The 20637-nt window shown below is 33.7% G+C and overlaps 2 protein-coding genes across 3 annotated transcripts in view; one reads left to right on the top strand and one right to left on the bottom strand.

Annotated features, from left to right (window-relative positions):
- The first annotated feature begins 1500 nt into the window (after window positions 1-1500).
- LOC110115167 (splicing factor 3B subunit 2) lies at window positions 1501-10503 on the top strand. The gene is made up of 18 exons (XM_020848316.2): window positions 1501-1900; window positions 2101-2220; window positions 2308-2427; window positions 2508-2570; window positions 4061-4168; window positions 4745-4822; window positions 4955-5047; window positions 5423-5509; window positions 8208-8309; window positions 8392-8511; window positions 8593-8655; window positions 8807-8937; window positions 9022-9109; window positions 9191-9249; window positions 9390-9429; window positions 9597-9688; window positions 10026-10095; window positions 10181-10503. Exons 1-18 carry the CDS (start codon window positions 1652-1654, stop codon window positions 10250-10252), a joined length of 1755 nt encoding a protein of 584 aa, XP_020703975.2. The 5' UTR covers window positions 1501-1651; the 3' UTR covers window positions 10253-10503.
- Window positions 10504-12005: 1502 nt separating this feature from the next.
- LOC110115193 (N-acetylglucosaminyl-phosphatidylinositol de-N-acetylase) overlaps window positions 12006-20637 on the bottom strand; it is a 24686-nt gene continuing 16054 nt past the window's right edge. The window contains exons 9-11 of one of the 2 annotated variants that reach the window (XM_020848363.2): window positions 13593-13646; window positions 12599-12759; window positions 12006-12508 (exon numbers count right to left, since the gene is read on the bottom strand). In XM_020848363.2, the coding sequence (XP_020704022.1) occupies window positions 12642-12759; window positions 13593-13646 (172 nt within the window). In that variant the 3' untranslated portion in view covers window positions 12006-12508; window positions 12599-12641. The remainder of the gene's footprint in view (window positions 12509-12598; window positions 12760-13592; window positions 13647-20637) is intronic. The other variant, XM_020848362.2, reaches the window with a different exon arrangement.

Below are 20637 nucleotides of genomic sequence, written 5' to 3'. Positions count from 1 at the left end.
TAGATTTAAATGAATTCTCCCACCTCCCTAAAGTTTCTCTCTCCATCTCTTCTTCCATCTATCATGCTATTCTAATGATTTCTATCTATTTCTCTCTCTCTCTCTCTCTTAACTGAAAACGAGAAAAAATAAATAAAATTTAAAGGAAAAACATAAAATTGTTTTGTGTATTTCTGCATATTTCTAAAAACAAGCCGTTTTAATTTTATTTCAAAATTAGTACTTCACAATTCCTTATCCTAGATCTTAAACCTCATTTGATTTCAATATTTCCTTTTTAAAATTTGCAGCCATGACTAAATCAAAATCCACTAAAGGTTAGAATATTAAAAATTTATAAATTACACCATCACCCAAACAACCATCGTATGAGGAGATTTTGATTGATCAAGTAAATAAGATTATTTAATTTAATTTTAATTTAAATTTACATTGGAGAACATTAAAAATTTGAATTTTTATATAAAAGTAACAAAAAAGGAATCTTATGTTAAATTCTAAAAAATGCTAAAAATTATTTTTTATTTAATTTATTAATTATAATTATAATATTTAAATTTAATATGCTTTAATGATGTATATTTAATATACTTTATAATTTATATTGATTTATTTAATGTATGCCATTCTTTATATGTTTTAGCGTCTTAATGATGTCAAACTTTGTTGTTCTTGAATTCATTAGATTCTTTTCATCAAGATAATAAAGTTGACTCTAAGCATGCAAAAAAAATTAAATTATTTAGGCTTTATTTGTAACCGTTTTTTTTACTACTTTCTCAAATAATTTTCAAGTACAAAATTTCCAATTCAAGATTTTTTATACTAAAAAATTAGGCTTTATTTGAGCAGTTTTCTTAAGGCTTTCTAAAACAACTTTTAAATTTTTTTTTTTAAAAAACCCCATAAAACAATAGATATAAATTTATATTGAAATTTTGTACTAAAATTTTATTTTTTTTTATTAAAATAAGTGAATAGAGAACCGGTTTCTATTGAAACCGATGAATAGAGTACGGTTCGGAAACTGGATAATTAAGTTTTGATTTCTATTGAAATCGTATAATTAAGTTTCATATTTGTTTCTGTTTAAAATTTTTCTTTGACCTACTCCTTAAAGTAATTTAAACTTAAAACAACTCTTTTTTATAAATTAACCTAAAAAAGTCCCAAATGAAACTTTTTGCTTTTTAGACATCCAATTAATATCTCAAAACAAGATTTAAGGAAGGTCCTAATATGGGTGAATTATTTCGTCCGTAGTCCGGTCACAGGACGTCCGGACATTCATTTCAAACGCGTCACTACACTCAAATGCATCGGGATCCAGCATATTTGGATGACGTGATGTACCTGAATTGATGTACTGACGAATCCGAATACTGGACGCAATAATTTGCCCCTAATGTGTCCATCACTCCATCCTATTCCGTTGAGTTGGGACTTGGGAGCCAGGTGTAAGGTAGATGGCTTTCTAACATCGCAAATCGCAACCAAATCAAAAACCCAAAGCCCTTCAGGTTCTAGGGTTATTTATCAACTATATTACACGAATATCCAACATTTTTTTAAGAAATCGATAGGACGACGAAACTGAATCCTCTCATTGCTTCCCTTCCGCCCTCGTCTCACTCGAATCACGCGGGAAGCAATGGCCGTATCGGAATCGGCTACTGAGGCCGCCGCGAACGGCCGTCTTATTAAGCCAGATCCGCAGAGCAATGGCGGATCCGTCGCCAATAATAAGAAAGCACGCGAGAGCGACCGACGCCGCCGTCGCCGGAAGCAGAAGAAGAACAAGGGCAACAAGCACTCATCCCTCGCTGACGATGGCGAAGAGAGCGATGATGGGGGAATCGGCGGCGATGAAGATAAGGAGAACGCCGATCCTCGCCAGGAGGTACGCCTTCCGACCTAACTTTAGTCTATCGCTAATTGGTTTGGTCTAACACTCTTATTCTTCTTATTATGGCACGATCTTGCAAATTTTGTTCGCTTTCATCCTTCATTGCGTTTGTTTAAAAGCTAGGGTTTCACTAGAAGCTGGTTTGATTTGATTAACGGGTCGATTATTTGTTATGTTCTTGCGATGTGTTGCAGATCGATGTTTCGGTGGAGGTGGAGTATGTTCCGGAGAAGGCAGATTTGGATGATACTTTGCTTGAAGAGTTTAAGAGCGTGTTTGAGAAGTTCAGCTTTAAGGATTCTGCTGCTGGCGAGGTAGGTAAAGGGGATGCTGGTTGGTTGGATTATTGTGTATTAATTTTTCTGTTTGATTGTTGAATTTCTGCTCGTATTTTGTTGCAGGACGATGAGAAGAAGGATGAGCTAGCTGCTAATGCAGAGGCTAAGAAAGAGGACTCTGATTCGGATGATGAGCCAGATACTCAACAGAAGGAGAAAGGGCTCTCTAATAAGAAGAAAAAGGTATATAGTGGTATGCATGTAAATTTCCCTTTACTTAATTCTTTGACTTGCTGAATTTTTAAGCATTTTTCCTTGTTTAGCTTCAAAGGAGGATGAAAATTGCCGAGTTGAAACAGATATGTACAAGGCCTGATGTGGTTGAGGTACTGTTATATGCTACGACTTATTTATATTACTTTTTTTTTTTTTTTATGGGTTCTACCATGACCCGTTTACCATTTATTATGCATATTATTTTTATTGTTTATCCGAGTTGTACTTTATCAAAACTCATTTGAACTGGTCATATAGATATTTTGAATTGAAGAAATTCATCTGCTTAAGGGATATAGATTTGTTTTTTACAAAAGCCATTTGGTTTATTCTTTTAATTATTTGACAATGAATAGCAAGCTGAATATCTAGTATGTAGTATATTTGCTTTGCTATAACCTTGTTCCTTGAGTAAACAACCATACATTAGAATTGAGAATTATTGTGATGATTTTGGTTAATCATTAGGAAATTTATGCTTTGTTTCGGGTAGGGCATGATGGATATGTGTAGTGTAGTTCCATTGGCCTATCTGATCCTGTTGAGGTGTTATGTTTGATCGCACTCAGTCCAATTTATCTTTGTTGATGTTCATGTCAAGTTAAATTTTGAACATTTTTGTTAAAGTTAGGACATCACCTACTTGCTTGCTCAGCTCTTCGAAGGTTGCTAACGTTGAGTTTGAGTGAGTTCCACTTAAACTTGAAATTGAAGTTTTTCAGTTCAACCCAAGTTGACTTGACTGAAAGTTAAGTTTGAGTTAAAATTAAAATGAACATAGGTTTTGCAGTGAGTAATTGAACGCATGACCTCCTGCAAGCATCACAATTCACAAAGCAATTACCAATGGAGTAAGTATGGTTTTATTTATACTAATTATCAAGTATATAAATATATAACAATCTTGTGCATACCCAAATCTAATTTTAAAAAAGCAGTTGTGAACTTGAAATCAACTTGAATATTCGAGCCAACTATTATTGGTCAAACGTTGAGTTGAATAGGTTACAGTCATTTTTTTATTCAACAAGAAAATTTTAGTGAGTTTGAGGCATTTTTTTTAGTTTCAAATGTTCTTATCATCTCTCTTTGTCATGTGCTTCTGTGAGACTGTTTGTATCATTGGTTATCCTTTCCATTCATTTTGCATTTATTTTATTTCCTTGACTTATGGATGTATCTTCTGCTCTCTATTGAACATGCCCAATGAGTAATATTAGACACTATTTGCATGCTTAAATTTGTTAATATATTTTTGGATGAAGCATTTCAAAAAGTCGATTAGATTTTTGGACCTAATAGCAGTGTTTGTTTATATTCTGTTATAATCTTTGATTTACTACACTAGCTTCTAAATTAAAACAAAGGAACAACTGGTAGCACTTGATGCTCTAATTTACTTGTCATTTGTTGAGTTTTTTCTATTAAATTGGGAGTCTTTACGAGAATGTTGGTGTCATGTTTTTGATTTGTTTTCTTCAGAATGCTAACTTATGATGATGCTTGCATTGATGCTTATAGAACTATATTTGAACATTGAATTATCTGTCCATATAAAATGATTTTTTTTTTTCAAAATTCTTGTTTCACCATTTTTTAGGTCTGGGATGCAACAGCAGCCGATCCAAAGTTACTTGTATTTCTGAAATCATATCGAAACACTGTACCTGTACCACGACATTGGTGTCAAAAACGAAAATTTTTACAGGTGAGTGATCAGATTTATTTATTTATTTTTAAAAGCTTTTTGCATATTCGGATGAGGGAATTTGTGTGTTTCTTTGGAGGGGCTTTGATAGTGTGAGAGAAGGTAAAGCCAGTAAGCTTACACCCCTCATATAAATTAATGTGGTTATTGCAGGGAACCAGCTGTAACAGTCATGGAGCCAAGAGTTGATGGTATTTTTCTGAAGGGGGCCTTTGAATGGTTTCTCTTTTGCTATAAATGCTAGGTGGTGGGGTAGAGGTAGATAAATACTTTGCTTTTCATGTCAAAGCTGAGATGTGGGGTCTATCCCATGGCCTCTTAAATTTGGGATATGGAGTTGCTGATATTGATATAATTTTACAAAAGTTTCTCCTAGAGTCTGCCTTAGAAAAATAAACTTTGTCGATCAAGCTAAGACTGAATCATTTCCTTTTGGCTTTGCAGATGTTGTGGCTGTGACACCTCCTCTATAGTTTTAACTTGGCATCCATTTGACTAGATTCTTCTAAGATATTTAGTAGCATTATCCAATTTGTAAATTCTATTTAGATTTCATTTATATTTAATTTTTTGCAGGGCAAGCGTGGTATTGAGAAACAACCATTTCAACTTCCTGACTTCATTGCTGCTACTGGAATAGAAAAGATAAGACAGGTATTCCAAGTTTTAGTTGAATGAATTTTCAAGTGTTGTTGCAATATTTAATCTGTTTCTAGCATCCTCCTTTTCAGTTAAAGTATTCACTGTGTCCAGCATTATAAACTTCGTTCTTGTATTTCTGCACAGGCATACATTGAAAAAGAGGACAGCAAGAAATTGAAACAAAAGCAACGTGAACGCATGCAACCAAAGATGGGAAAGATGGACATTGATTATCAGGTTAGGTTACCTCATTTTTTACTTGTACCAATTGATTCTTATTTTGTTGTTGGGGATGGGTGGTGAGTGATGCGTGGTTTGAGGTGGGTAGTGGCTGCGGGGGAGTGTATTTGGAGCTGGTAGAGGGGTTGCGTATGTCAGTTTGTGAATTACACCCATCAATTTGGAATTTGGGGTAATCGCTCTTTTTAACTATTATGTCTCTTGGTTCAATGATGTTCATCACCTTCCATGTAGTTAATAAGTTACGTATCAGTAATTGGCTATCCTTTTTTTTTTTTTTCTAATAAGCTCTAAGCTTAGCTTTTTTACTTGTGAAACTTAAAGAATATGTAAAAAGAAGTCATCTTAACTTAGAGGTTTACTTTCTTCCAGGTTCTGCATGACGCCTTCTTCAAATACCAAACTAAACCAAAACTGACAACACATGGTGATCTCTATCATGAAGGAAAAGAATTTGAGGTAATATTACTGTTCAATCTTTTATATAGGATTTGAATATTATACTTGAACTACCACCTAAAAAAATTGAGCCAAAACATAAACATATTAAAGCAACGAGCTTGTGATGCTTAAAACTCAAGTCCTAAATATAAGGATGTATACTCTTTAAGGCTGGTCTAAATAATTTCATTTTTATCCCTAGTATAGTTTTAAAGTCAAATACTGATCATGTTTTTGCCAACTGCTGTAAGATTGAATGTGAGAATAATGAAATTTGTTTTATTTTTGCAAGTCTGTTCCTATTACAGGCTGACTAAAGTTTGTAATCGAATACAAAAAAAACCTATAAAAACTATTATGTTAGTGTTTATTGCTATGTTATGGATGTATGCTTTAGATTGGGTATGTTTATTCATGCCCCTACCCTGAATTAGATTTGGGCTTTGGAAGTACTTATGAGCTTGGTTTGATTCTCCTGTTCATACTTTGTTTGGGATTCTTCGTAAGGATGAGAGCATCATGTTGTTTCTAAGCAGGTTAGGACAATATCTCAAGAGCTTTTATCTTAAAAGAAGATAACATATTTATGGCTTATTTTAATTCTAGGGGATTATGGTCATGAGCATAAGCCTTAATGTCAATTATATCTCAAGCATGATGTTTGATAACACTCTCAATTCAGGTTGTTATTGTGCTTTGTATGGTGGTTTGGTGTTCAGGATTATTGGGTGAATGGATGGGCATGAATAGTTAGCTAAATTTAAATTACATAGTTTTTTCATCTCGGGTTGATCTGGTGGACTTAGCCTACTAATTACAGAAGACTAAGATGTTGCGTCATCTAGAGAGTTTGATTAACAACATTGCCTCCTCTCTACTATCCCAACCTCTAGGTAGTGGTATACAAAAGGAGTTTCGTGCTTTCTGAGCGAGGTTCAATAAAAAAAATGCCTTAGGAGTATCAATATTCAATATTACTGGATTTTAGTTCATAGGTGTTAGCATCTGACCAAATAATTGTTCAACAAGCAGGTTTGGTTGATTCATATGGAGATAGTCTCAAAAGCACAAAGTGTCTCCGAGTGCTTTCATAGGTTCAGTACGTGATTCTCTTGCTCGGAGGTGTGGCATGGGTGACATTACCAATTTAAAATTTCCACGAGTGCTGCCATAGATATTAGTACATGAATTTCAAATCTATCCTAAAAGGAAGAATCCTAAAGAATATGGGTGGAAATGGATTTTCACCACATCTTTTGAAGTCATAGTCCATATCTGACATTTTATTCAAGCAGTTCTCGATGGTTCATCTCTTGATGCTAAGGTGATTATATTGTTTTATTGAGGTCATCTTGCGTATTCACGAGTTATTTTGAGCATAAAGCTTTGAGTTATGGGTTGGACTGTTGGAGGATGGCTTACTTGAAGAAAGCATCTAAAGAACCGATGTAAAGTTATTTTTATCTTGACGAGGATGCTGTCAGTCAAGTTGATGGGTACCAATATTTGATCTCAATTGATACGAACTTGGTCTAATTATGACAGGCTAACTCTAATTTGATCAATTGGGATCAGTTGGCCTAACTGTTGAACCAAGAAATCCAATTGATTGAATCAAATGCTTGATTGAGAACAATTCAAATTAACATGCTCTAATTGAACTCATCAGGTCAAGTAGGACATTGATTATTTCAACAAGGATCAATTTAGGCTAATAAGTCCTTGTGAAGTTCAAGTAGCTCTATCGAGTCATTCATGACCAAGTTGGTGAACCTAGATTATTGTAGGCCAACCATGGTCTAAGGTGGTTCATCCAAGATTCATTGAGTTGGTTCTGACCAATTAGGCCACTTGGGATCAACATCGGTCAACTCAGGTTTGTATGAGTCAATTCATTTCAATATGGCTAATTGAGCCCATTAAATAGGTCAAAGGATCGACTGATTCAATTGGTACCAATTGAACCAACATCTAGTTTAATGGATATATTGAGGTCAATCAGCAGTAACCCAATTTACTGGAATACTGTCATATCAAGTGAGATAAATTTGTCTGAGTTGACCAGGATGGCGATAAGCCTGGTGGTGTTAATCAGTGCCAAACAGTGGCCCGTTCAAGGTTGTGTTGATTCCAGTTGGATTTTAAGGCCAGTAATTTTTCATTGGTTTGGATCTTTGTTGGACCATGTGTAACTGTACTGATTTAATCATGAGTATATAGTGATTGATCCAAACTCAAGGTTTGTTTGAGTTGGTCACAATTGTCTGTGTATTTGGTTGTGAACCTAATATAATAAAAGTCGGTATTTGAAGTTATGATATGATTTCTTTAAAATATAGTTGGGGAATTATAAAATCTTGGTTTGAGAACCATGAAACAAAACTGCAATCTATAATGGAAGATGATGAGATTGGTCATGTATAGTTTTTCTAAATAACAAGATTCTTTAAAGCACGGTCAAAAGGTTGGTAGTCAAACATTGGTGTGATTGAGGTTTGAAAGTAAAGTTGACAAAAAAAAACTGTACATAGCAGACCCTTAAAGTGCCTATGATATTTTTAGAGATCAACACTTGAACCACGAAGAGGGAAACTGGTTTCAGGGAATTTTGTTTTACATATTTGAACTTGACTTGGATGTTTGGCGCCATCATTCACCATTTTGATGCTTTTATATTGTTCTGTAGTTGTGAATGGTTACCTCTGTAATTGGCCAGGTTAAACTAAGGGAAATGAAACCAGGAATGCTGTCTCATGAACTAAAGGAAGCTCTTGGTATGCCTGAGGGTGCTCCGCCACCTTGGCTTATTAATATGCAGGTATGTTGTTCATGGTTTTGTTAATTTATTAACTTTGAATATGCCTTTCCTCTACCTTAACTAATGAAAACTTGCTTGTCAGAGATATGGTCCTCCACCATCATATCCCCAACTGAAAATACCGGGATTAAATGCCCCCATTCCTCTTGGAGCCAGTTTCGGTTATCATCCTGGAGGTTGGGGTAAACCTCCTGTTGATGAAGTGAGTCTAAAGAACCTCTCTTGATCTTTTCTTAGTTTCCCTGTTTTATTGATAATTTTGTATTTTTCTTGGCTTGAACAGTTTGGGCGTCCATTATATGGAGATGTTTTTGGGGTTCAACAACAAGATCAACCTAATTATGATGTAAATTCTAACTTTTATTTATTTATCGTTGTTGGACATATGATCTTTTAATATAACTCATCTATTTGTTTATCATTGTATATCTGTTCAGGCTCAAGTAATCAAGTAGTCACTTCTGAAACATTAATTTTCTTCAACTTCAATTTTGTAGGAAGAACCTGTTGATCGTTCAAAACACTGGGGAGATTTGGAAGAGGAGGAGGAAGAAGAAGAGGAAGAGGAAGAAGAAATTGAAGAGGAGGAGATGGAAGATGGCATTCAATCAGTTGATAGCCTTTCAAGGTGCTTTTCTTTTGCCCTACATTTTTATGATTGTTTAAGTTTGGGCTTTTTAACATAATCTTTTGTTAATGTTTCATTTTACAGCACTCCTACTGGTGTGGAAACACCTGATGTAATTGACCTCCGCAAGCAACAAAGGAAAGAACCAGAAAAGGAAAAACCTTTGTACCAAGTAATGCACTTGTTTTTTACATGAATTTCCTTTTCTCTTACATCCGCTTTTAATCAACCTTATCGAGTTTTTTGTGTGAAGGTTTTGGAAGAGAAAGAAGAAAGAATTGCCCCTGGAACTTTGCTTGGAACAAGTCACACGTATGTGTTGTTGTTACTGTTTATTATTAGTTGTTGAATGATTTAATTTATATTTCAGTTATGATTTTCATGTCATTGAAAGATTATTCATTGCGTACCATTAACTCTATAGTGTTTGTTTTATCTTCTATGAAATCCAGATATGTACTTGGAACTCAAGAGAAAGCAGGCGCTAAAAGAGTGAGTAAATACGTTCTTTGGATTTAAAATCCATCACCGAATCGAATGATAGATTTAACAAACATATTTCTAACTTAAACTAACCAAATCAGCCCAAAGGCAAATCTATTTCAGGGAGGAAAAAAAGTAAATTAATCAATCATTTGGTGTTTGTGCATCTCCTTCAGGTTGATCTTCTTCGTGGCCAGAAATCAGACAAAGTAGATGTTACCATACAACCAGAGGAGCTGGAAGTCATGGATGACGTTTTGGCTGCCAAGTATGTTGGAATTTCTTTTTTTTTTAGGGAGATTTACATTTTACATACATACCACTTTATTTCATGCTATTTACATATCTAACAACCAAAACTTTAATATTACATTCTTAATACTCATATAAAATTTTAATATCAAATATAGCACTCCTATATTCATTCTTATCACCCATACCACCCTATAAACTTTAATATTTCATTCCATGCATTTATATTTGTTCTATGAGTGACAGATATGTAATATTAAAATTTTAAGTGTTAGATATGTAAATAGCATGATATAAAATGGTAGGTATTTATATTTGGTTTTACTCTGAATTGCTTGTATCAAATTGTACAGGTACGAGGAAGCCCGCGAAGAAGAGAAACTAAGGAACCAGAAGGAAGACTTCAGCGACATGGTTGCGGAGGTTTGTTTTCCATCCACATTTCTCAACTTATATTGCTTTTCTCTCTCTTTCTCTCTCATAACTCTGCATGGAGAGATCTTTTCAGGCTGAGAAAAAGAGGAAGCGAAAAATGCAGGAAAAGGAAGGAAAATCTAAGAAGAGAGATTTCAAGTTCTAAAGTATCCTTTGTATGCAAACCCTCAGATCATTGGCTTTGTTAAGAACTTGTAATACTGAAACTTTTAACAAGCAGGTTAACAGATGGTCGACAAGTTCTGCACTGTAGTACTGTTTATTCTATGTTCAGTTATCTGCTTTTAATCTGGGAGATCATGGCAGCTCCTGCTATATAGTATAACAAGTGTAGAATATTTTTTTGCAGATATGAACTGATATTTTTGTTGTCGATTATACAGAGCTTTTTAAATTTGAAATTAGTATGATACCATTAGAAATGGATATTTATTGAAGCTGCTTCCCGTTAGTTGAGGCTGATTTGTCTATCATGAAAGCAAGGTAAGTAAAAGCTTAATAAGTTTTTAAAAGGGAATTGAAATATTTGGTTCTGATTGAAATTATGTTGGAGAAAGTAACTTGTCGTTGCAGTTGTTTTTGTAGTAGAAATGATGTGTTTTATTCTGATATCTACAGGTTTTAGGCTTTGTGGCAATGAGTATTAAGCTGTTTGGTAAATTGTAGCTTGTTCTTAATCTTTTTTAGTATTATAGATATCCGTATGCTGTTCAACTTTTCGGCTTTGCCATCTTCAGATTCTGGTTCTCATACTTGTTGTGCCTGTTTTTTGGTTCGAATGTGTATGTTGAGTTGATTATTTAGTTCAGTATTATAGAAATAATTGATGAAAGAATCACTTTGAATGCTTCAAGTTCGTTTGAGGATTGAGATTGATGAAGTGCTAGATTTACATTTTTGTTTGGGATGACTTGTTTACCGCTGCTTAAAGTAATTTTTTAGTATAAATATTTGCTTAAGAAGCTGTAAGAAAATCGTCCTAAACAAAGCCTTAGGTTTTTAAGATTTGTGTTACGGCATGTTTCGTTTGAGGTGATTTTCTTACTATTTTTTACTATTTTTTAAAAGTTTTAAGTATAAAATTTTCTTTTTTACTTGAAAGTTGTTTTTTAAAAAGCTAAATGAAATCTTAATGTTATTATTTTCCTATATTTATTTTTATTATAAGTTAATATTTTTAACTTTTATTTTTAGTTATATTTTGTTATTAATTGCAGGTAAATTATGTTTCGTCAAGCTATGTATAGATAGTACTATTTCTATTGCATTAACTTTGTGTTTGGAATGGTATCAGTATTTTTTAGAGGTGATGCGAAATTTTAGCGAATTCAGTTTTTAGTTTTCTATTGTGAACATTATAAATATTTTTATTAAAAAATAGTTAGGTAATTCTTTTCATACAGCTCTCACATGTTAATAAATTTGATTACAAGTAATTTTTTGAAATGATGATTGTAGTCTAAAATAAAATAATAATAAATTTATAGTAAATTAAAGCTTCTTTGTTTTAACATTTAAAAGTAGCGAATAATTATTTAAACTTGTTAATTGATTTTTAAAATTTAAAATTTTTAATAAGATATTTACAAGCTTCGATTAGAATTCATCATTTATCAGAAATATCAGGCTTTCTGAATCGCGTTGCCAGCTTACATATTTAATATGAGCATCGGGAATTTAGATTTTCAAAATATTGAAAATTATTGCTTCCATATTACTCTCTTTATAAATGAAGAAAAACTAAACATGAGATGAGCTACAGCATAAACAAGCAATATATAACCTTCGATTTAACATAATAAAAAAAAATCCACATAGTTTACTCGCACTATATCTTCAAATGATTCATAATGTATAAAATAACTAAAATGAATAAAAAAAAAACTTGAAACAAATAATACAAAAAAAATAATTGTTCATAATAACAGGTTTATGCAGGAATCATCCCAACTTAATGCTTGACCTTGATTAATTTTATCAATTACAAAATTAAACTCAATTCCACTAACTCAACGATTATAAACTACTTCATTTGTTATACAAAAGAAAAATGATGTAAAAAACAGCATAATAAATCTTTGTTTTTCCTGATTGGTATATGCGACAATCAAGCAAACACACCTGAATCCATCTTACTTAAGGGTTCGTTTGGGACGGCTTTCTTACTGTTTTTTAAATCAATATTTTAAATATAAAATTAAAAAATGTTTTAAACAGTAAACAAAATTTAAATTGAAGCAGGGTAAGCAAGCAGCAAACAAACAAGTTTTGAGGGGAGAAGAGGGCAGTTAATCTCACACTTAAGACCATCATTATTTCCAATAATGCCGTTTAGTAAACGATCCTTCTGACAGTGTTCACGTACGTGTATCTGGAAAGCAGAACAAACAACTTCCGAAACCTGAGGAACATTATATCAGATAGATTTATACCTTTTACTCGTTCTAACAACAAATTCTCTCCTTTTTGAAAGCTTTAAATGAACACTTACCACACCCACTGGCTATAATGCTCAGCCATTGCTTGATAACATTTCAGGGGATTTTGGTTTGGCAAACAACAGATGCTCCCACTGTGATCGGACAAAGCGGATGATATTGAACTCCATATATCCACAGGGCCGATATATTTGCGAAAAATATTCGTGCTAATCTGCAAAGTTCATACTTTTAAATAGAAGATCTATCAAAAAAATACCAAAATATCAAAAAAGCCTAAACATTGCTTACAGATTCATAAAACCTCAAAACTATACACAATTTGTGATTAGAAAATTAGTAAGCATCCATAATAAATTTGATATTTTTAGCATAATATTATGGCAGAAGAATTTTTTGGGTGTAATCCCTAATAAGAACAAATTTAAAAAAAAAAAACTACTAATTTTTATTAATTTTTAAACTTCATCAGGACACTCAAACATACTCATATATCACACAGCAGGATAAAAGAAAAACATACAATCATAAACTACGCAGTCTTTCTCCACCTTTACATCATCAACTAATTTTTTTGGCATTCCAGTTATTAATAGCTTCAACATAGTCATTGGCTTCGATTGGACAACTTTCTTATTACTTTCAAAAACAATTTTTTAGTACAAAAAAATCTTGAACTAGAAATTTTTTTAGTAAAAAGCTGCTTTAGAAAGCTGTAAGAAAACTGTCTGAAACGAAGTCTTAAACGAATAAAGCTTTCTTCGAAAACAAAAATATCAACATAAAAGCCATATCCAAGAATTAAATAAAAGGTAGAAACATGGTCAAGTGGATGTACCCAAAGAAAGAAACAAGATAAATGTGGGATGCCAATTTCTTGAAATAAAGAGAAGAAGACTATTTAGGCACAGTTTTGCAACCGGACCAGACAATATAAAAGAAATTCAATTATGACTGGAAGATCAAGTTTTAGGAACTAATTACTTGAAAAATGCTATAAAAACAAGTAGATTAATAATATTAATTGAGCAAAATAAGGAAAACAACCTTACCAGTTCCCAGGCTTCAATGTTCATCTCCAGATTTTCACGAAGAAGCATACTGTTTAAAAATTAACAAAATATAACTAAATATAGTTTCACGAAGAAGTATTATGTTTATGAGTCAAATATGAATTACAGATTTTGCATCTTAACTTGAATCATGGAAGCCCTAAGTTTTTCATGTTTTACTCCCAAAAAAACAGCACAGAAGCATCATAGTTTCTTGATTTGTGCCATTCTATCCAAAAAGATTTGAAGTCTATCATCATCAAAAGGTTTGTCCATATTTTTTTTTACAATTTAGATAGAGTATGGATTGGGAGACAAATATGAAGAACAGCAAAAGCATGGAGGCATTTAGGAACTACGAGAACCAGATTGGTTACAAGGGCAGCAGTAGACATCCAAGAGCAATGATCTATAAATAATCAAGACGGATGTATCAAAATTGAGTGCCACACAAATTTTCCAACCAAATCAGCTATATTCAACGTCAATCCTATTATCATCGAATTCCCAATATACACAAAAGGCAAAAAGAAGTCTTTATTTTCTTGATCAGGTAATTCTGTGGGGTATAAAAAGTCTCTAAGAAATATATATTGCTGAGCCATCAGATCAAGAGGGGCCAGCAGGAGTGTTAGGTAAGAAAAATTAGATGCTGAGTTTATTGCTTACAAGGAAATAACTCCCCCACGGATTTGTATATAAGAAAGAAAAGAAAATGCCTACAAATTGCTCCCTTGGCATCAATCGGCATCCCCTAGATAGATAAAAAGACAGGCAGACAATTCCCCGGATTTTTATTTTTGTTTTTGTTACTGTAATTATTAATTTTCTTTTTGTTGGAAAAAAAGAGAACCCTAACCTTGCATTGATACCTTATAAAAAAGAAATGACTAGTAAAAAAAAAGGAAAAGAAGTGGCTAGAAAAGCTTAGATTGTTCATTATTTCAATGAGTATTTATGTTTTTTTTTAATGAGTATTTATGCATAAGGCTGCATAAATAATTACAGAAATTAGCACATTTAAAGGTATCAATGCAGGGTCATATTTATTCTTCCTCTCATTTATTTTTTCTTCTCTTCATTATGTCCGGTTCCTTTAACTTTCCTTCTAAAGAGTAAAGAGTTAACTATCATGAATGCTGAAAACTAGACTAAAGAAGAGTTCTAGGAGCTACATGCTTCAAATCGCATGAATGAAAGAAACTACCTAAAATGATCCCAAAATTTGACGACCTTCCTGAAAGGAAAATGAAAAATTCAGCGTCTTATTGATCCTCTTTCATAGAAAAAAAAATTAAGTTTACACTTTGGGATAAAGTAAATTTTATGATTGGAAAATCAGTGGATCATATATGTTCCTAATAATATCAAAAAATATTTGGAATGTCATCAAGCAAGATCTCAAAAGTCAAGGATATAGCTCTCATTTATGAGATCAAAACTAAAATCTTAACAACCAAGCAAAATAACCTCCCTGTCATTAAAAAAATTTAATGCAATAAAGGTGTATTGGCTTGAACTAGACTATTACCAAGATCTTAAGATGAAGTGAAGCTATAATGCGGTGATTCTCAAATAGTATGCATAAAGAGATTTTTTAGCATTTTGCCAGAATCAATAATGAATTTGATCTAGTTCATGTTCAGATCCTAAACAAAGAAAACCTATAATCTATGAATGAAGTCTTTCAATCATACAAGCCAAATAAGGAAGAAAGATGTTAATACTAGACAACCATATCTCAAAAACATATGCTATGACAACCATTAAACCTCAAGTTAAATGACTTGTTGCTACCGATCCTTCCCAAAAAGGACAAAAATCCTTTTTAAAGTCAAACTCTGGTACAACTACTAAAAGAAAAAAAGACATCAAATAAAAATATTGGAAACTCCAGGAAAAGCCCCAAAATTATGGTAGAAAGAAAGGTTGCTTAAAAGGGTAGACTTGTCATATGAAATCAGAATGGCTTAACTCAAAAGAAATTGTCTTCAACTTCCTAAAAAAATCATCTAAGTCATGTTCTTAGCACAAAATGATATGAATTATAACACATGCATTTTAAATGCCTCAGATAATTCTCTTCACACCTAGACTTTAAATTCAAAAGCAACCCATTGCATGACAAATCTTGCCAATCATTTCCAAACCTACAAATCATGCCCAAGCAGTATGGGAAAAAAAAGTTCATGATTCTCCAAGAACTATCACAGGACAACTAAAAATTCTTATTTCTCTCACATTTACTCTCAACAATATATTACATGTTGCTTTTCTTATAGAATTTTTTTATGAAAATAGAATCACTAAGAACACAATTTCATAATCATTATGAATTTTAAAGCCACACAATGGGAAAAATGATTAGGCAATCTAAAAAAATGATGGGCTATACCTTTTTAAAGGAGAAAAATGTCAAAATGATCCCTCGTGAAGAGTTTAGTGACCAAAATAGTCCCCAACACTTTTGAGGAACTAATTTGATCCCTCAACTCTTAAAATAAAATATTTGTAGTCATAACATCCAATGTTGAAATTAATAATGTTAAATGTAAATGTATTTTTTATCATTTTTTAATTAAATATTTATTAAATATATTTTTCAATTAATTATAATTTTTCTAAAAATAAATTATTAAATGTTTCTTTAATTAAAAATAATAATTTTAATTTTGATTTCACAAATTTTAATCATATTTTATAAAATATGATATTTATTGATTTAGAGAAATCAAATGCAAATAGATGTTATTTTTAACTTAGTCATACATATTTTATAAAATATGACTAAAATTATTAATTTTTATTAAAGAAACATATAATAAATTTTCTTAGAAAAATTATAATTACTTAAAAATTACATTAACAAATATTTAATTTAAAAATAACCAAAATACCCTTACATTTAACACTGTTAACTTCGACATTTAAAATTAGGACAAAAAATGTCTCATTTTAATGGATTGGAAAACCAAATTAGTCCCTCAAAAGAGTTGGTGACCATTTTAACCCCTCGGCCCTCACAAAGAGTTGAGGGACCATTTTGATCCTTTCCTCCTCAAAGATAGAAAACATCTATCAAGTTCCTTCATATCCACTCTCAATAGACATCCCTTTTTTAAAATCTTATAGTGTATATTTTCTTCTTCTTTTATGAATATTAAAATTGAAGAGTTTCTTTGTGAGACTTGTGAAATTGAAACAAAAAAACATGTTTCTTTTTATGAAGTGATTCTAGATTTTTTTATTATGTTTATGTTAATTCACTCTAATATTGGGAGTCTCAAGAATCTCCTACGCTTCTGGAGTTATAGGATTAGTCATTTTTATTGATTATTGCATTTAGATGATGAGTAAACCTTATCAAACAAAAATTTGTTGACATTTGACAACTTCATTTCCCTATCTCTGTTCCTATGATAAAAAAATCAATTTAAAGCTGACATCAAAATGTTTCACATAGATAATATTCGCAATTACAAGCACATTTCTTTATTGAGAGCATATCTTATAGGTGTCCTCAAGTGTTTCTAATATTAAAGAATCTGCTCTTTTTGAAAGAATGATCAACATAGATCCCATCTATTTTAATTTTTAAAATTTGTAGTATGACTTATCGTTAATATTTTACATGAGTTAAGAATCACTTTTATCTTTTTTCTTTGATAACAAATTTATCATTCATCAATCCTCCTGTTCTGACACCCCCCCCCCCTCCAAACTGACACCCCCCCCCCCCCCCAAAAAAAAAAAAAGTGATGGCATAAAACCTTTTTGAAATAACTATACTCTTTTCCAAAATCAAGTTGTATTAAAATTTTGGGAAAAAATAGCCCTAACCACCACATCCTATTCAATTGACTATGCTTTAAAAGTAATCCACTTAAAGTCCCCTAAAATAGCATGCGGAATTTTCCCTACAAATAGCTTTTCAAAAGGTACTCGAAAATTATTTGAGTATATTGCTTATGTCCACATCCACAAAACAACCCTGGGTAAACTTGAACCTAGAGTGCTCAAATGAGTTGTTGTAGGGTATTTATTCATCTAAAAATTAGTATAAATGTTATCATCCAATTACCAAAAACCTCTTCACTTTAAAAGATATCACCTTTGATAAAAAATAAAATGCTAACAATCAAACTCATCTCCATAGGTACAACAACCAACTAAAATCATTGTTTAATGAAACAACTCTGTTCCATTTAAACTTCTCAAATACACCCCAATCATTGAACCACTTCAAGTTAACACAACGAATAATAAGACAGTCAAAGTCTTCAGCAAGCTCAAGACTCAGATTTGTTGACCTCCATATCACTGCCAAAAGAAACAAAAAAAAAAAAGAAGAAATTAAAATAAATACCATACTTGTTCTGCCATCCCACGACCTCGGCACGTCGCTCGCACGCCGAAGTCGCATCTTCGCATGTCGTATGCACGACCCCCTCGTCGCGTTAAGTAACAGAAGAATGAGAGAGCCGGTGCTCTCGGACTCTCGCAATCGCTCCTCCCTCTCTCGCTCTCGATCTCCATCTCTCGTCTCTGTTCGACTTCGCTCCCTTCCACGACATTCCCTTCCTGTCTGGATCGGAAGTTTCGACATTTGATCGGAGACAAGAACGGAGCTCGTTCGCTGTGAAGCTTCGGCTCCTTCGTGGACGTTCGACCCTGCTCATTCGACGACATTCCCTGACTGTTGGATCGGAAGCAACTACAGGGAGCTCGCTTGCTTAAGGTAACTTTCTCCTTCACGCGCTCTGCTTGGCCAAATCCCTTAAATATGCCGAACCAAGGGATTTAGTAAATATGGGATTAAGCTGTAAATCCTTAATCCGGGATTTAACCATCGCCGGGATTTAAAGCGCGCACCAAAACCGTTGGCCAGATTTAGCTTTCTCACGCGGCGAACGACCACTTATGCACGCTTTTCTCTAGCGTGGTAGGAGGAAGTTCGTTGCGATACTTGCAACGGGGCGGGAAATCACAAAACCCCATTTTTGGCGTTAGCAACGCACCGGAAAACCAACTCATGCATGCTTTCTCTAGCGTGGTGGGAAGGGAACCCGGTGCAATGCCTACGGTGAGAAGGGGTCAAATATAAACTGCTCATTTTCGAACTGGTGTCCGAAGACCCATGCACACCTTTCTCTGGCGTGGTGGGGGAACAAAGATTTTACGGCCGCGGTGTCCTCGAAAGAGGGCACCTACCGTGCATGCTTTTCTCTAGCGTGGCAAGAGGCCCAGTTTTCCGTAGTTTTCTCCTAAACGGGGGAGACGCCAGGAGGCTGCTGAAATTTCAGGTGAAAACATGACTGTACTCGGACCTGTCTGAATTCAAAAGAACAAGTATTGGGACTCGAATGAACAACAGTGGACTCAGATTTGTGAACTTTTGAATTTGATTGAACACGAGCAAAGGACTTGAACTTTTTAAACAAATGAAAACTTGATTTGGACAATGAACTGAACATAAAATCGAGCCTAAATCAAACTTGAATGAACTCAAATCTAAATGAAATCGAACATAAGTTTGGACTTGCAATAAATGACAATGAAATTGAACTCAAACTTGAGTTAAATTTGAACATGATTCAATTATTCGAACTCAAACAAGAATTTGAGTTGGACCACAAAGGACTTGTACTCGAACCTGCAATTGCACTTACAAGGACAGCAGGGGACTTACACACTTGGACTTGTACTCTGAACTTAAAACTAGATTAAGATGTGGACAACAATAACTTATGCATGTGAGCTTAAACTGTATGACGCCAAGTGAAATTTGGATTTGCAAGCATTAGATTCAAATCTGGATGAACCCAACATGGCAGTAGAAGACTTGAATGAATGTGGAAGACTCATACTGAATTTGAAACTCAAGCCTGAATGAAACTGAACTTGGAATCAAATATATCCAAAGAACAGAGCTTGAATCATATTCGAGGAAACTCAAATTACAAGACCTCGATACATGAATTCCTACGACGATCCCTACGAGATTGAGATGGCAACACTGTCAGTCGATAGTAGAAAATTCGTCCCTCAAACAAATGCAAGACATCAAACCACCTGAGATTGGTGAAAGGTGGGTAGGATGCAAGAACAATGACTCTCCTATGAATACTTCCAAGAGGTCGTAGCGGATATAATGAGTCCCTGCAAATGAACACAACCTACTTGTGGATAACAACAGTGTGTATATCGTATGTACAACGAACCAATGTGGGCACAAGTACAGACATCCCCCACCTGAGATTGGTGAAAGGTGGGTGTGATACAAGAACAATGGGTCTTCTACAAATACCTTCAGGAGGTCGTAGGGGATACGACGGTCCCCTGCAAATGGATACTTGTGGATTACAACAGTGTATTGTAAGTACAATGAATCACTGTGGACACAAATACGGATATTACCTACAACGACGGTGAGCAAGATCTACAAGTGTGTTGAGTACAAGGGCAACTCTATGTACGAAAAGGACACCCTCTGACAGAAGAGAGGAAATGTTTAAACAAATAGAACTAAACTTCCTGGTGTTCTAAAGTCTCTTCTTAGTTCTATACTTAAGAAGAAAACAACTCTGGTACCCACAAACACCGGAAATAGCAAGTCTACTTCACTGAAGATCCTAAAAGGAGTTCTCCCCAAATCAGCAGTCATTGACTCCAAAGTTCAGAAAGACCTTCCCCGGTGAATGAGAAAGGGGGAGTCAACACCAAGACGCACGCCACCTGATCTGTAACATTCGTACAAGCAGACAGAAGGCGTGTATAAGCTCTTCAAGAAAATGTTGTGCATTCAAATGACAGATACTTACACAACTACAATTATTTCAAAATATCATGCACGTACACTATAAATTGTATACACATAGGTAAACTAAAGAGGAAAATATAATCCCGACCCGCATGGGCCCTGGCGAGCGTGTTATTGGTACACACGTGATGTCTAGGGATGCTGCGCGGGTCAATAAGTGAATTCAAGTTCGAACCTGATCCTTCTATACGGGTCAATAGAAGTCGACAGGGTTCGAACC

This window comes from Dendrobium catenatum, unplaced genomic scaffold, assembly GCF_001605985.2.
Source record: "Dendrobium catenatum unplaced genomic scaffold, ASM160598v2 fragScaff_scaffold_1220, whole genome shotgun sequence".
Taxonomy (NCBI): domain Eukaryota; kingdom Viridiplantae; phylum Streptophyta; class Magnoliopsida; order Asparagales; family Orchidaceae; genus Dendrobium; species Dendrobium catenatum.
This window is presented reverse-complemented; position numbering and strand designations above follow the sequence as displayed.

Bases quoted from the DNA above. Each gene is read 5' to 3' on its own strand.
- LOC110115167 (XM_020848316.2), top strand. From the start codon at position 1,652: ATGGCCGTATCGGAATCGGCTACTGAGGCCGCCGCGAACGGCCGTCTT. The intron at 4,169-4,744 runs GTGAGTGATCAG...AATTTTTTGCAG, and splicing joins AAAAACGAAAATTTTTACAG to GGCAAGCGTGGTATTGAGAA. The intron at 8,310-8,391 runs GTATGTTGTTCA...CTTGCTTGTCAG, and splicing joins CTTGGCTTATTAATATGCAG to AGATATGGTCCTCCACCATC.